The 16018-nt window shown below is 34.9% G+C and overlaps 1 protein-coding gene across 1 annotated transcript in view; it reads right to left on the bottom strand.

Moving 5' to 3' along the window:
• TRIM23 (tripartite motif containing 23) overlaps positions 1 to 16018 on the bottom strand; it is a 38155-nt gene that overhangs the window by 15802 nt on the left and 6335 nt on the right. Inside the window, exons 3-6 of the mRNA XM_081282651.1 lie at positions 12377 to 12498; positions 9345 to 9623; positions 8626 to 8808; positions 2023 to 2238 (exon numbers count right to left, since the gene is read on the bottom strand). Of these exons, the coding sequence (XP_081138777.1) occupies positions 2023 to 2238; positions 8626 to 8808; positions 9345 to 9623; positions 12377 to 12498 (800 nt within the window). The remainder of the gene's footprint in view (positions 1 to 2022; positions 2239 to 8625; positions 8809 to 9344; positions 9624 to 12376; positions 12499 to 16018) is intronic.

Below are 16018 nucleotides of genomic sequence, written 5' to 3'. Positions count from 1 at the left end.
CCTAATTCAAAAATCTCTGAAATCAAAACTTTTTCACTGTGTGTTATCACTCAAAAAGATTCAGATTTCAGAGCATTTGGAATTTTGGATTTGTGGATTAGCGATGCTCATCCTCTACTGTATATTTCAAAATAGCTAGAAGAGAGAATTTTAAGGTGATAGATGTGCTAACTTCCCTTAAGTGATAACTATACAATGTATACATCAAAACAGCACACTGTAACCTATAAATATGTACAATTATTATGTGTCAATTAAGTATTTAAAAATCATAAAAAATTAACAAATTCATCTGAAAAAATGAACCTAAAACCTCAATTTCACTTACATTAACATGAGATAATACCATGTCATTAACACTTGCCAGCCATATTGCCACAATGCTTAACAAAAAGAATGCTGTTAAATATTTCAATAACTATGAACATAATTTTTCTTTTTAAAAAAAAATTTTTGTAGTTGTAGGTGGACAGAATGCCTTTATTTTATATGTTTATTTTGATGTGGTGCTGAGGATCAAACCCAGTGCCTCATGCATCCACTGAGCTATAGCCCCAACCTATGAACATATTTTTTCATAAAATAAATATAAAAATACTTTTCAGTACTCAAGTAAACACAATTTAGGACATGATTCCATTCTAAATTTGCTATTTAATCACCCATCATGAACTGAACAAGTATTTATTAAGCTCTACCTAGAAATAAAAACTATAGAGATACAAAGATGAAAAAATACACCCAGACAGCATCTAGGATGAATATGCATGCACTATCATTCAAGGTCAAATCAGAAGCTACATCTCACACTTATTTGAACACAAAGAACTTAATATGAAGAACTGTGAACTAGATGTAGTTATTAACTAGATAAGTGAAAGAGTAGGCAGGATGAAGGTAGCAACTCTAAGAAAAGGGCTAGGGAAATAAAAGGAAGATGATAGAATCATGAAAACTTAAGACACTCAAAGAAGGGAACAGACATCTCAGCCTCCTCATATAAGGACTGATATTTACAGGAACCCCAATCAATGAGAACCCACAGGAAACTGCTTCCCGCCTTCCAGCCTCACTCTAGGGCCCTGTACTGGCAGCACCTAACATGGAACCAGCTGACAACAGATGTAGTTTAGAGTTCTAACACCAGCCTCACAAAGCAAATGGTAAAAAGAGTAGAATTGGAGTTGAAAGAAAATATATGGCATACACATTAACTATTACAATTCAATGTGATAAGAATTAAACAACTCTAGACTGATCAGGTTACAAGCTGGCTACACTCATGTAAGTGTGATCAGAAATTTAAGAGAAAAAGCTCTACAATAGCAAAAGGTTTAATTTATCATAACTTAAAAACAACATAATTATTGGAAGCACATCAATAAAGACAAGAAAGACTGCAGCCTTTCTGAAATTCTGTAGGCAATAGCTATCATTATATTTCCCACTTATGAAAGATCCAAAACAAAAATGTGCAAGACTGACGTTTTTATTAGAACAGTGAATCTCATTTATTAAAAAGTAAAAAATCTGCAAACTAGGAAACAAATTGCTTATGATATCTCAACCATCACAAAACATATTTGCTGTGACACTGAAGTTAAGAACCACTGAATTAAGGCAGGGAATATATGCTAGAGAGGCACCCAAAAAAAGACCAAGGAAGAGAAAACTTTAAAAAATAAATATTTGAGCTGGACCTAGAAGGAGGAGAATTCCACTAGCAGAAAGAAAGATACAGGCATTCCCAGCAGAAAGAATAGAATATGCTTCACAGAGAAGAGGAAAGAGTTGGCGTGACTGAATAAAGACAAGTTAGAGAGTTCCTATAGCTCTATGATGGAGAAGGCTCATGATATGGTTGGTGGAGCAATTTGAAGTTGGATCACATTCTAAGCACAATGGTAATGCATGCAGCAAACCCCAAATGTCCATTAAATAAATATAATAGACTAGTATGTATCTCTGACAATTACCTAGTTAATCTTATTACTACAGTTCTGACCACATTAAACCACCTACCTGCTGCAAAGTCTTTTCACAATGGAGACAGGCAGTTGAAACCTGGGACAAGAGAATAGTCATATCTTCTTGTTGCTGCCTGAGCCATATCAGTTTTTCACGAACATGGGCATCGACCACACTTAGAGCCATTTCTTCTTGACGACACAGAGTTTCATGTAGATCAGAAAAATAAGCTCGGACACATGATCGGGCATTCTCTGCAGTACCTGGTACCTACAGGGGCAAAAAATGAGTTTTAAACTAATGTAACCTTCACAAATATATTAAAATTTTAAATACCATTTATGTCCCATAAATTCCAAAATTTAGGTTTCCACATTAGACTTTTTTCCTCTCAAATATAAGACTTTGAATATCCAACATTTTATAAATGACATCTCAAGCAAAATAGAATACCTAATCTCTAGTCTCCTCCAACCCCAAACCTAGTTACCTCCATCTAAGAAAATGGTAATTCCATCCTCCAGGTTGTTAAGCCGAAAAAAAGAAAATAGGAGTCATCCTTAACATCCCTCATTTTCATGTCCCTCAATAAATTCTGCTATCTTCAAAATCCATCCAGAATTTTTACCCAAATACAGGTTTTTATTAATTCAGGGAGTAACAGGTTATAACAGGTTATAACTTCAATATCTATAACTTTACATTTACCCTTTCATTTAACTGGGGTTAGTATTAGTACCGGATAGCATTATATACTATCTGTCCTGAAGGTGATGGCTTATCTCAAATTAACCCAGATTTTTTGTAGAGGCAGTACCTCTGTAAAACACTAACAGGCAACAGTTATAAAGTTTATATGGAAAATACAAAATGAAAGTAACAGGGCAAAAATATATTCAGTTTGTGTACTAGCTATGAGCCAAGAAAAATGATTTTAATCATCTTGAACCTTTACTTAGTTATATATTATAGCACCTGTTTGAGACCACAGAAATCTTTAAAAAAAAAAAATCAATCTTGGGGCTGGGGTTGTGGCTCAGGGGTAGAGCGCTTGCCTAGCATGCTTGAGGCACTGAGTTCGATCCTCAGCACCACATAAATGCAAAATAAAGATATTGTGTCTACTTAAAAAAGTTAAAAAATAAATACTTTTTTAAAAGTCAATACTTTGAACACAACTTTAAATGAGCTAAAGTTTAGCCTACTTCAGATTCATTTTAACATGGAGTAAGGTGGGAAGCAGAGACTTATCTCAGGTAAAATGGGGCTCTTAACAAACAACACAATGCAACATTACCTCTGAAACATGAATCAAAGAAAGGCTAAAAGAAGTCAGGCAAGGTGGCACATGCCTGTAATCCCAGCAGCTCAGGAGGGCTGAGGCAGGAGGATTGCAAGGTTCAAAGTCAGCCTCAGCAAAAGTGAAGTGCTAAGCAACTCAGTGAGACCCTGTCTCTAAATAAAATACAAAATAGGGCTGTGGATGTGGGTAAGTGGTCAAGTGCCCCTAAATTCAATCCCAGGTACCAAAACAGAAACTGGCTAAGAGAGCTTTTAACTTTCTTTTTGTGTAAAAAGTAGCAGAATACTTCCATGTTTTACAATGTTACCTTTAAACAAATCAAGCCCTCCTTATTACCTTCCAAAAATAAATTTAAATTCCTATTTCACTGTGAAGAGCAACTTACTGACAACAGGTTACTTTATCCAGCCATAAAACATCAAATGACATGAATAAATACCAATCACATTTGTTATTTTTATACAAATCCAAGACTATTGCTACAGATCATTTTAGTTTGGAAAACACCAACTTGGTAAAGTGCTCTCCCAAGCTTTATGTTTAACTAAGTTTAACTTTTGAAATACAATTTAGAATACAAAGCATACAATAACAATAATCACAGGTCTGCATGAGTTAACAAAAACCAAGGACAGCCTTAAATCTCTTATACATTTAGGAAACAGTGTTAATGATCAGAAACTGACTTAAGTCAAAGCAAAGAGATATAAGATAGGTCTTCAAATGACAATGGGGCCCTTCTATATCAGACACAATGTATAAACTCTTATACATTTAGGAAACAGTGTTAATGATCAGAAACTGACTTAAGTCAAAGCAAAGAGATATAAGATAGGTCTTCAAATGACAATGGGGCCCTTCTATATCAGACACAATGTATAAAAGAGAACACTTACTGGTTATCTTGCCAACAAAGTTACATAAACTTTCATTTTATAAACTTTTACATAACATTTAGGCAAGGCTTAAACTGGTATAATTCTCAGATGCATACATATACCTAGTGTTATGGATTGAATGTTAGGTGTCCTTCCAAAAGCTCATGTATGAGTCAATGCAAGAAGGTTCAGAGGAGAAATGACCAGGTCATGAGAGTCTTAACCTAATCAGCAAATTATTCCCCTGATAGGGATTAACTGAGTCGTAACTGAAGTGGTAGGATGTGGTGAGGAGGTGGGGTTTGGGGCATGGCTTTGAGTACATATTTGTATCTGACCAGTGGACCCTTTCTTTTTGCTTCCTGTTGATGTGAGCTGCTTCACTCTGCCACACTCTTCCAACATGACATTCTGCCTCACCTCAAGCCCCAAGGAATGGAGCTGGCCTTCTATGGACTAAGACCTCTGGATCCATGAGCCCTCAAATAAATTTCTTCCTCTACAATTGTTCTGATCAGGTCCTTTAGTTACAGCAGTGAAAAAGCTGACTGAAACACCTAGTCAAATATATTTAGGGTGTCAACTATATTGTTATACTCTAAATAACAGGTTTTTTTAACCAGATACAAAGTAATCATTTAAGACTTTAAAACAGGTACAAGCCCTAATTCATTTAAGACTATTTCCCCAAGTAATGAAACCTAACAAATACAAGAAAATTATCCTGATGGATAAGAGCAGATCAACGTTTCAAACTTTGCTTCATATCAGTACATAAAAGTTCAAATAACTTTAACTGTGCTAATTAATAGTCAATTTAATCACAAACACAAACTAGTTGAGACTGACCTTCCACAAACCTTCTGTAACATTACTTAAACATTTACAACTTCTTCACATCCTTAGTTTTGCCCTCTTTCATCTTGGACTTTAATACAAGAATATTACTTTACAGGACAATATATTTTCTCATCCAGAAACATTTCTTTTATCTTCTAATTTTCCATACTGAAATATTTCCATACCTACAACTTTCTTTTATCTTTTCTAGTTTTGGACCCTTTCTTAAAAATTCATATCTGAAACAGAGCTTATGAATGTTATCTGTGTATCTGATTTACACAACAAATTTCACCTCAGGAGAGGGCTGGACAATGCAGCATCTACAAAAACTGTGCCTTAATCTTTTTCCTCCCAGGTTGCATTCAAGGGGTTGGAACACAGGATATTTTTGAGCCTGTCTCCATTATCATTATCACAATGCCATCAAATTTAAGCAAGTTCCCCACTGTAAATTGTACCCAGAGGCTCCTTTTGGGCATTTTTCTTATACTAGTCATATTAATGAGCAATGGAGGAGGCCCTTTCCATCATTTTCTTTAGGCTTCCTTGAAGATCCCTTTGTAGCGGCTGCCTACAAAACTCAGGTTGGCCTTAGTTTCTGTCTTTTTCATTTTTTGTGTATAGTTATTTATTTTGCTAGTCTCCTAGGCATTTAGTGTGATGGGATACTGTTATAGCAAGAATTGCTCTACCTCCATCATGAATATACCCTGGCCAAATGAGTGTCCTGTAAGATCTTTAAAGGAGAGACTATTCCTGCCTCCAAGTCATAAACTGATAATGCTAAAACTTTACTATAACCACATTCTTTGTGACCAGCAGCCCACCTTCCAAGGGCAAAAGGGGCTGAAAGGAAGGGCAGAAGGCAGGTTTTCTTTGGCCATTATTCTACATCCCAGGCAGCTTTTCTAAAATTTTTTTCCCCCCAGTTTAGGGCTAGTGTCCTTGACCACAGTGAGATAATTTATGGCTGCATGGGGCCAGGCTGAGAAACAGTATGGGGTATGCCAGCACTGGGTTTAAAAGATTTAAATATTTTTAACCCTGTCTTCTGGTGTTCTGCTATCCTTGCACACAAGAGGCAGTGCCTTTGGGCACATTTAACTTAGCTCCTGATGGTCATACTCCTTATCATGCAACTGCATAAATGCCTGTACATAATCTCTTTCATGTACTTTACCTCTAACAGACCAAATTCAATGTCAAGATTGTACAGTAATCCAGAAAAACCACTCAAAGGCTTATGCCTATAAGCCAAGATCTCTTTGCACAAGAGACTACCAGTAAGATCAATGCAGCATGGCCCATGTCTTAAAAGGGCCAGTAATAAGACAAAAAAAAAAAAAAAAAAAAAAGAAAGAAAGACGAGAGGATAAAAGTCCAGACTGTTATGTAAGTTTTCTCTTTTATCCCTTCCTCCATTTTTCAGATCTTTAAGATAAACCTTCCCACCCTTACCCTAAATTCTCACCCTGTTTCCTTTGCCCTGGTTCCCGCCTTCAAAAATGTTCTAACCCTCATTTTAAAGCATAAAAAAAGCCCTCATGATGACACTTTTCTCTTCTCTGATCATGGATCATTGTACCCAGACCAAGGAAGGCCAATCTCTTCCAACACAGAGAGCTTCTTTAACTTGCCTAGACTCCTACCAGTCCAAGAAGCATCTGCTGCCTCATTCTCACAGGCCCTTTTTCTAACTGTATACTATAGTCTACACTACAAACTTTCGCTAGATTTCATACAATCTGAAGGTTTTCTTATTCTGTTCCTTTGGAGCTCAAAGCACCCTCTTCTACTACTTAGTATATACAAATTTATTTAGAAATTTTAAGTTTCTTATTTTTGGAGCTATGAGAGGGGAATGGCAAGAAAACAGATTAGAGAGATAAAGAACAAGTCATGTGAAGTCATGGGAAGGATGAGACGAAACCCTATTCCCATGCCTCCACTGACTGAACATAAATATTTAACAATACAGTTTTACACACTTTCTATTAATATTCATACCATAGTACATTCAAATCAAACTTCTAAATAGATTTATTACAATTTGCTTAGAATTTAAAGGCTAAATGGCAAAATTCAGGGAAGGGAAAAAAAGAGTATGTAAGTTTATCTTACATAATTAGCTGAAAAATAAATTCAAAATACAGTAAATACAATTTAATAACAATCTCATATACCCTGAAGGAGGAAATATTGGATTTGGAGGGGTAATCACTATGTCCAAGTAATCACCTCTTTGGAACTTCTATGTGGAATCTTTCTGTAAGATATGATGCTGCCAATCTCCCCCTTTCCTAGATGCCAGGTCTTTTAAGTTTCATAAAAACAACTAAGAAACTGAAGCTCTTCTTCCTAGCTCTGAGTAGACTTCTTTTACTAGTCAGTCCTTTCAAGGTTGCATCCATCAAAGTGTATCTGCAGCCATATGTTTGTACTGGAGAACTCCATTCTGCAGTGGTGGCTATCACTGCTCGTCAAGACCAAGGGCAGCAAGCAGGCATGTTTTCTTGTGATCAAATGGCTTCTCAAGCACTTTCCTAATTTTTTTTTTTTTTTAATAATTTGACTCCACTGCCATTTTCCTCCTTCCATCAGTAAGATGCTCACCTGACCTCTGACCCCTGCACAAAGTCCTACATCCAGAATTTGATCACGCCTCCACTTCAACAGCCAGGCCTAAGCATAATCACCTCCCATCTGATTATTATGGTAACATTCAAATTGGTCTAATTGCCTGACCCTCCAAGTTACTTATCCAATCAACACTAATAATCACTAAGACTATCTACTCTACATCTTTAAAATATAAAATCCATCTCCTTTTCCATTCTTAATATCATATTATTAGAGGCCATAAATATCCCTGAACTCAATTTCAACAATGTCCTACCAGGTCTTCCTGCTTCCAATCTTCTTGTTCTTCTCACAATTCATTTTCTACATTTAAGAGCAATCTTTTTTGTTTGTTTTTGTTTTGTACTCAGAATTGAACCCATGGGCACTTAACCACTGAGCCACATCCCCAGCCCGTTTTTGTATTTTATTAGAGACAGAATCTCGCTAAGTTGTTTAAGGCCTTGCTAAGTTGCTGAAGCTGGCTTTGAACTCAAGATCCTCCTGTCAATAATTTATCACAGCTCTTAAGCTAAGTTTAAAACTTAAGATGGTTTAGGAGACTTCACATGACTTGTTCTTTATCTCTCTAATCTGTTAGAACTTTAAATTTCTAAATATGTCTAATCCTCACTTCATGCCATCTCATCAAACTCTTCCCTCTCTAGGACAACTCGCTCCTCACCCTGCTCTTCTCCCTTACTGAATTCTTCCAAATTTCAGCTTAGACATCACTTCTTTGAGGAAGCCATCCTTGACCTATATGAATTGTTGCCCCTCTTATAAGCTGCCAACGCACCCTATACTTCCTCAACCACCCATACAAAATAGTTGCCATACTACAAACTGTCTCTCTCCCATGATGAATTTCAAGTTTCATGAAGATAAAGACTTTTTTAAAACTGTACTTCCAATGACTAGTGTGATATTGGCACATTTTAATTCTGGAATACTTCTTAGAAGGTTATAAAGTGAGAATGAAAAAGAGTAAGAAGAAGAAAAAAAAATCCATACATGTTCTGTGTGAGCCATTCCAATTCCATCTTCAACTATTTGTTCACCGCCTTCAATGTGCTGAACAATTCCAACTAATTTTCTGGAATAATCTGAGATTTCTTCAGTGAAGGTCCGTATGCAGTGAGCCATATCTAAAATTGATGCTCGGATCTGGTTAGCTTCTGGTTCCAATACTGAATGCTACAGTGCAACATAATTACAGAAGAGAATTCACAGTTTTGACTACATAAAAAATTAATTAACTCCCTCTTTTAAAAAAATAAAAACACATCAGCCATAGGTGCTTTTAAACAGGACAAAGTATAGCATAAGGTAAAAAACAAAATAAAATTTTTTTCACTTTCATTTTTCATTCCTTCATAAAATAAATATACTACAAAGAAATAATTCAAAATTTGTAAGTCCATTTATTGCTAGACAAGGCTACCTCTAAAAACAACAGTTCATTAACAAACATAAATAATACCTTAAAATCCAACATATTATGAAAACACAAAGAAGTTTTGTTTCCTGAATCTTATTTCTCAGTAAAGAAAGAATAATGAGGTGTCTCTGAAATATTTATGGCATTCAGGATTAAATCTTTCATTTTTTTTTCACATTACCCAGTCCAACTCATCCATCACATAACTTTTCTTTAGTTCTCTTTTTTAGCATAAAGAACCATATCATTTGAAAAAAAAAAAAAAAACAGATCATAAAAAACAAGGTCATACCTTATGACCTTGGTGTTTTCCATATTCTTTGCAGACACAACACATAAGGGGGCTAGTTTGACAACCTTCTTCCAAGCAAACAAACTCAATGGCATGCACCTGGTGTTGAGAGCACATGGTTTTCTCATGAGGTTTATCAGCCAGAGGCACTCGCCTGTGCTTTGCTAATGTCTTCGTAGAATGAGTAACTTGAGAGCACTCTGAGCACAAGTGAGTTGCACACACAGTGCAATATACAGATGCAACATGAGCTTCATCTTCATCACAACGAATGATGCTCTGATAAACAAAAAAATTAATGCCTTAAAACTGAACCCAACTCATTATAACATGGCAAATTTTGAAATATAAAACCCTTTTATTTTTAACTCACCAGTCTTTATACACAATATACCTTAAGATGATTATACGACCTCCTACAACCAAAGTGTTATTTACTATAATTAACTAAACTGTGATTAAACTCATATTGGTTTGGTCTGTTAAGCCCAGTTCAGGTGTTCAGTCCAAATCCACAGCCTCCCACAAATCTTATTTACAATGAAAATATGCTGGTAATTGATTACAAAGGTTATTTGTTATTCTTCTGAGAAAGTATTCATTTCCGTGGGTGAGGAGCTACTTCCAAGACTAATTACCAAAAAATGTAAAGATTTAGAGGCCAAAAATAAAACTTGTCATGGATACACTCTTTTCCCCCAACTCTGGTGTCAGAGGTAGAAACCAGGATCTCATGCATACTAGGTAAATGCTCTATAATGAAGCTATACCCTTAACCCTCTCATGGGTCCAATGATCTCTTCCATTAAATTTATACACAAGAAACTGAAACATAAAAAATTACAAGTCTTCTTTAAATACAAAAAAAGTCTGACACTAAATATGACCCCACTGCTTTCAATATTATTTGTCATGATCATGTATAAGAAGGCTGGCAACACAATGTTATTTAGGTAACCTGGGAGTGTGAAGCAGAATAAGCTTTTTTATTTTTTTTTTGGCAGCAGGGGGATACTGAGGACTGAAGTCAGGGGCACTTGGCCACTGAGCCACATTCCCCAGACCTATTTTGTATTTTATTTAGAGACAGGGTCTCACTGAGTTGCTTATTAGCACCTTGCCATTGCTGAAGCTGGCTGTGAACTCCCAATTCTCTTATCTCAGCTTCCCGAGCCAATGGGATTACAGGCATGCGCCACCACGCCTGGCGCTAGCTGTGAACTTTTGAAAACACAGACACTCAGACTCAACCCGAGAAACTTATTTCAATAGGTTGTAAGTGAGGCCTGGAATTTGTGTATTTTTTCCTAAATATATACAAATACCTTATCATAGCTTATATTATATTGATTAAAGTCTATTATACAATAGACTTAGCTCCACAAGCAAATCTATTACACAATTATGGATAGAAACCACCAGCTTAAGTTAAAAAATAATAAAATCTACATAATATATAAACTTCTAAATATTTCTAATTTCCATGAATTACTAAAAAGCATTTCAAGTGGATGAAAAATAACATGTCATAATAAAAAATGCCTTGGAATCTTTTGAAGAATAGTAGTAATATTGGAATTGGAAGGAGAGAGATTGAGTAAATTTTTCCAGAAATTAAAATTAGAAAATACATCAATGGTGTCATTCCTTACAACATTAAATAACAAACCCAAAGTTGAATAGTTTTGTTTCCAATTATAAGAAATTTGTATATGCACCATAAAATACTCATGAATTCTGTTTTCTAGACCTGACAAATAATTTACAAGGTCAACATTAGATAATATTCTAATGTCCTTTGAAATAAAAATAAGAGATACAGCATGTGAAAGATCAGCAAAGACTTTAGAAAACAGTGTTTCAGTTTGAAATTCATTTCACTGATTCACTTTAATATAAAGAAATCATCTCTGGGGCTAGGGATATAGCTCAGTTAGTAGACTGCTTGCCTCACATGCACAAAGCCCTGGGTTTGATCTCCAGCACCACCAAAAAAGAAAAAGAAAAAAAAAATCATACAATAAAAGCGAAGTGGAAATCAATCTGATTTTTTTTTTTTCATGATACGAAATACGTGCTTTTAAAGTTCATCACTGCCAGATGTGATGCTGCACACCTGTAATTTCAGCAGCTTGGAAGACTGATGCACAAGGATCACAAGTTAAAGCCAGCCTCAGCATCACAGTCAGGCTCTAAGCAACTCAGCAAGACTCTGTCTCAAAATAAAAATGGCTGGGGATGTGACTCAGTGGTTAAGTGCCCCTGGGTTCAATTGCCAGTACAAAAAAAGAAAAAGATAAAGAAAATTCATTGCTGAAATCGTTTACAATTATCTACTACAAATATTCTAATATCTAGAACAGTCTGAGAAAGTCACATTCAGGGTTAAATAAGCTATGCAGACAACTCTTGAAGTGCTAAAAATGTATTTTAATATGGTTAATAGACTTTTACCCAATAATTACCAGACATCTGCCTGTCTGGATTAAGAAAGTGTATCTACATGTAATTTATTTTTTTATTAACTTTTTAGTTGTAGTTGGACACAATATCTTTATTTTATTTTTATGTGGTACTGAAGATGGAACCCAGGGCCTCCCACGTGCTAGGCAAGCACTCTACCACTGAGCCACAATCCCAGCCTCTATCTACATATAATTTTAAAAAGACAGCAGAAGCTACTGCTATTTTTAAGATATTTTGCCTTATAATAAATGAATGGCCTCTTTCATGTAGTTTCTCTTTCTTTTGTTCTACTTTACTGTTGATTGATTTTTGCATCCTTTGCTCTAATGTAGCTTACACATCTTTCTTACTCTTCTATAGTAATCTTACTTTAATATTTTCAAGGAACTCAAGCTTCAGTTTTACTTTTATTCTGTTGGAAATAGTGTTGCCTTCAGAACTCTAATGTAAAGTTGTGTTTCTAGAAAGTTGCTAAACTAAATGAGGTAATATTATGCTATTAATGGTAAATATTTTAAATTAAAGTTTCATTTTTTAACAAATATTTCACCAAGTTCAATCAATACCTCTCCAGATACTCCAATGGCTTCCTCTGCAGCTCCATATTGACCAATATGTCCATTTTGCAGTCGTTCTAAAAGCTCCAATAAGGCAAAATTTTTTTTCAACCCCCAGACTCCTGAATCTCCTGGAATAAACATAAAAAGCAAAACTAAATGTTAACAAAATGGAATATTAGTCATTTTACCCCATACTTCAATATTAATTTCTAAGTCACATGTTTTAGTCATTAATAGTACCTATATTCTGGGGCTGAGGCTGTTAGCTCAGTGGCAGAACCCTTGCCTAGCATGTGTGAGGCACTGGGTTTAATCCTTAACACCACATAAAAATAAACAAAGGCATTCTGTCCATCTACAACTACAAAAATTTTTTAAAAATAGTATCTAAATTCTAAAGATTTTTAAATTTCCTATTTTCTTTTTATGCCAGAACAACTGTTTTGTTAGCATTTTCTTTAGAAAACAGAAGAATCTTTCAACATTCCAAGTAGAAAAATTTTAAAATTCTGTTTCTATCATTTATTTTTCACAGATACTATTTTTTCTTAAATATTTATTTTTTAGTTGTAATTGGACACAATATCTTTATTTGTTTGTTTATTTATTTATTTTTATGTGGTGCTGAGGATCGAACTCAGGGCCTCACACATGCTAGGTAAGCACTCTATCGCTGAGCTACAACCCCAGCCCCTCACAGATACTATTTTACCACTGACTTTTACTACATATAGCAAAATTAGTGCTTTCAAACATTTTTTACAGCAACCTAAAATAAGAAATACATTCTAGAGCCAGGTGTGATGGTGTACACCTGTAATAACAGCAACTCAGGAGGTTGAAGCAGGAGGAGTTCAAGGACAGCCTCAGCAAATTAGTAAGTCCTAAGCAACTTAGTGAGACCCTATCCCCAAAATTAAAAAATACAAAGGGCTGGGATGTAACTTGGTAGTAAAGCACCCCTGGATTCAATCTCCAGTATCAAAAAAAAAAAAAAGAAAAGAAAAGAAAAGAAATACAGTTTATATCACAACCCAAAGTTTTTGCAAACTAATATTTACAGCAATGTGCAACACACTGCTATTTTTTATTCTATTTCTTTTTTTAAAATGCTGTAGGAACTGGGGTGTAGATCAGAGGTAAAGCACATACTTAGCATGAGCAAGATTCTGATTCTGGGATCAATTCCTAGCGGGAGGTGAGGGAGTTATTCACAACAAATTTATTTCACGACCACAAACAAGCTATGAGTAATGTTTGTAAATCACTGTGTAAAAGATACACCCAATTTAAAAAAAATCCAACTCTAAGTACAATGGAAGTAGAATAGCTAAAGGTTAAGATTTTTCTCTCACTCCTTCTTTTAGTCACAGCAGTCAATGACTAACCTCTTTTCACAAAAAGAAACAGAGCCTCACTCTAAAGCAAGACAATAATCCTTTTCAGATAAGACTCTAGGCTGGGGCTGGGGTTGTGGCTCAGTAGTAGAGTGCTGGCGCTTACCTAGCATGTGTGAGGTACTGGGTTCGATTCTCAACACCACATACAAATAAATAAAATAAAGGTCCATTGATAACTAAAAAGAAAACTCCAGGCATATCTGAATAACAACTAACACTTCTTTTCCCCCATAGCAGCCACATAAGGCCTATAAACAAGCATATGTAAACACACACTCTTCCTGAGCCTACAAATAAGACAGATCCTTCAGCAGTTAAAAGGAACATCTGTCCATGGTGAACTTTTATACAAAAAATACCATTTGACATTGCTGCTACCTAATACATGTTCACTAAATGAATAAATATGTAAAAGGATAATGAAACCACTGCCTGCAGTCTCTCCTCTCTCTTGGCTCTTCTTTCCCTTAAAAAAAAAAAGAAAAGAATAGGAAAGAAAAGAAAAGGAAAGAAAGGAAAAGGAAGGAAGGAAGGAAGGAAGGAAGGAAGGAAGGAAGGAAGGAAGGAAGGAAGGAAGGAAGGAAAATACACTTCTTGATGTGGTTCTCAAAAAAAAAAAGTAGTAGTAGTATACAAATGACCATTTAAAAATATCATCTTCGGTAAAGTAGAAGAGGACCAGGAGGGGAGGAAAACAGTGGTACTGAGGAATGAAAATGACCAAATTATATTACATTATGTGCATTCAGACATGTCCTCTTTTTTGTAGTGGTACTGGAGGGTTGAGCCCAGGGGCACTTTACCACGGAACTAAACCCTCAGCCCTAATTATTTTTTATCTGGAGAAGGGTCTTAAAGTTGCCCAGGTTGGCCTTGAATTTGCCATCCTCCTGCTTCAGCATCCTAAGTAATTTGGATTACAGGCGTATGCCACCACACCAGGATGCATGTATGAATGTGTCACAATGAATTCACACTATTATGTATAATTATAATATACCAATAAAAATTATAAAATGAAATAAAACAAAAATATTCTGATAATAATCCAAATATTCAGTTATTATATAATGAACACATATAATATATACATAAGCTACCAACATATATGCCTAATATCACTTAATAATTCTGTAACTTCAAAACAACTCTATAATCATGATGGGTTAAAACAACAAAAATTTATTTTTTTACCCATTCAACATCTTAGGGGTTAGGGAAGCTAAGAAAAGCTAGCTTGTTCGTCATTGTCCATGGTCTCTATCCATGCCACTGTCTCCAATCACCTGGACCACCTCACTGTAGCAGGGAAAAGAACTTACATTGCATCATCATTAACCTCCTCTTCATGACTTCTACCTGGAAGTTAACAATTTGCTTCCACTTACATTTCACTTGTTAAATAACTGTACAGCCATACTTAAATATAAGAAGGCAGGGAAGTGTAAATTTACCATGTGGACAGAAGAGGAGAATCAGAAATATTTCTGATAAGTACTAGTAACTGATATTATCCTTGGACTAGAGAATTCTGATTATGACCTTTAACATTAATGGTAGTATTCTTCTAGAAAAAGGAATAAGAAATCATCTTTCTTTTTCATTTTTATACTTTTCAAATTATCTACAATGTGTATATACATTATTTCTATATCACAATTTTTAAAGGTTTTTAAAAGAATGACATCCAACCACATCAAGAATCACCAACACATATGCCACAGAATTGAAACACAGTAAAAAACTAACACACGATAATTACGAACTCTATCTCTATATAGGACTACATTATAGTAGTAGTAAACAGTGCTACTTCCCTAAAAAAAAAAAAAAAAAATGGCAGCCTTAAATTATTTTTGGAGAAAATTCTGTTATCAAAAAGACTAAACTATAAAACTTATATTACATTTTTAAAAATTTTTTTAAACGTCAGTAAATGTTGTTATATCCAAATCCAGCATCTCAAAGCAATAATTTACTTGGAAATATATAAAGCAAAATTTTAAAAGTGATAAAGAAACTGAAAAAAAAATATAAGACCTTTAAACTATTTTAACCAAAAATAAGCAACTAGTTATCACAAGTTACAAACACCTCTCTCTCTGATACTAATAAAAACATGCTGAGACTCAAGTGATATATCTGTATTTTCATTACTGGTTCATTTACTTGTAAAGAAAACACTGTTTTATTGGATTAACAGATTCAGGCACATAATTTAATCTGTGACAAATACAAAGTTCTCATT

Source organism: Spermophilus citellus (assembly GCF_964194105.1).
Source record: "Spermophilus citellus genome assembly, chromosome: 1".
NCBI lineage: Eukaryota > Metazoa > Chordata > Mammalia > Rodentia > Sciuridae > Spermophilus > Spermophilus citellus.
This window is presented reverse-complemented; position numbering and strand designations above follow the sequence as displayed.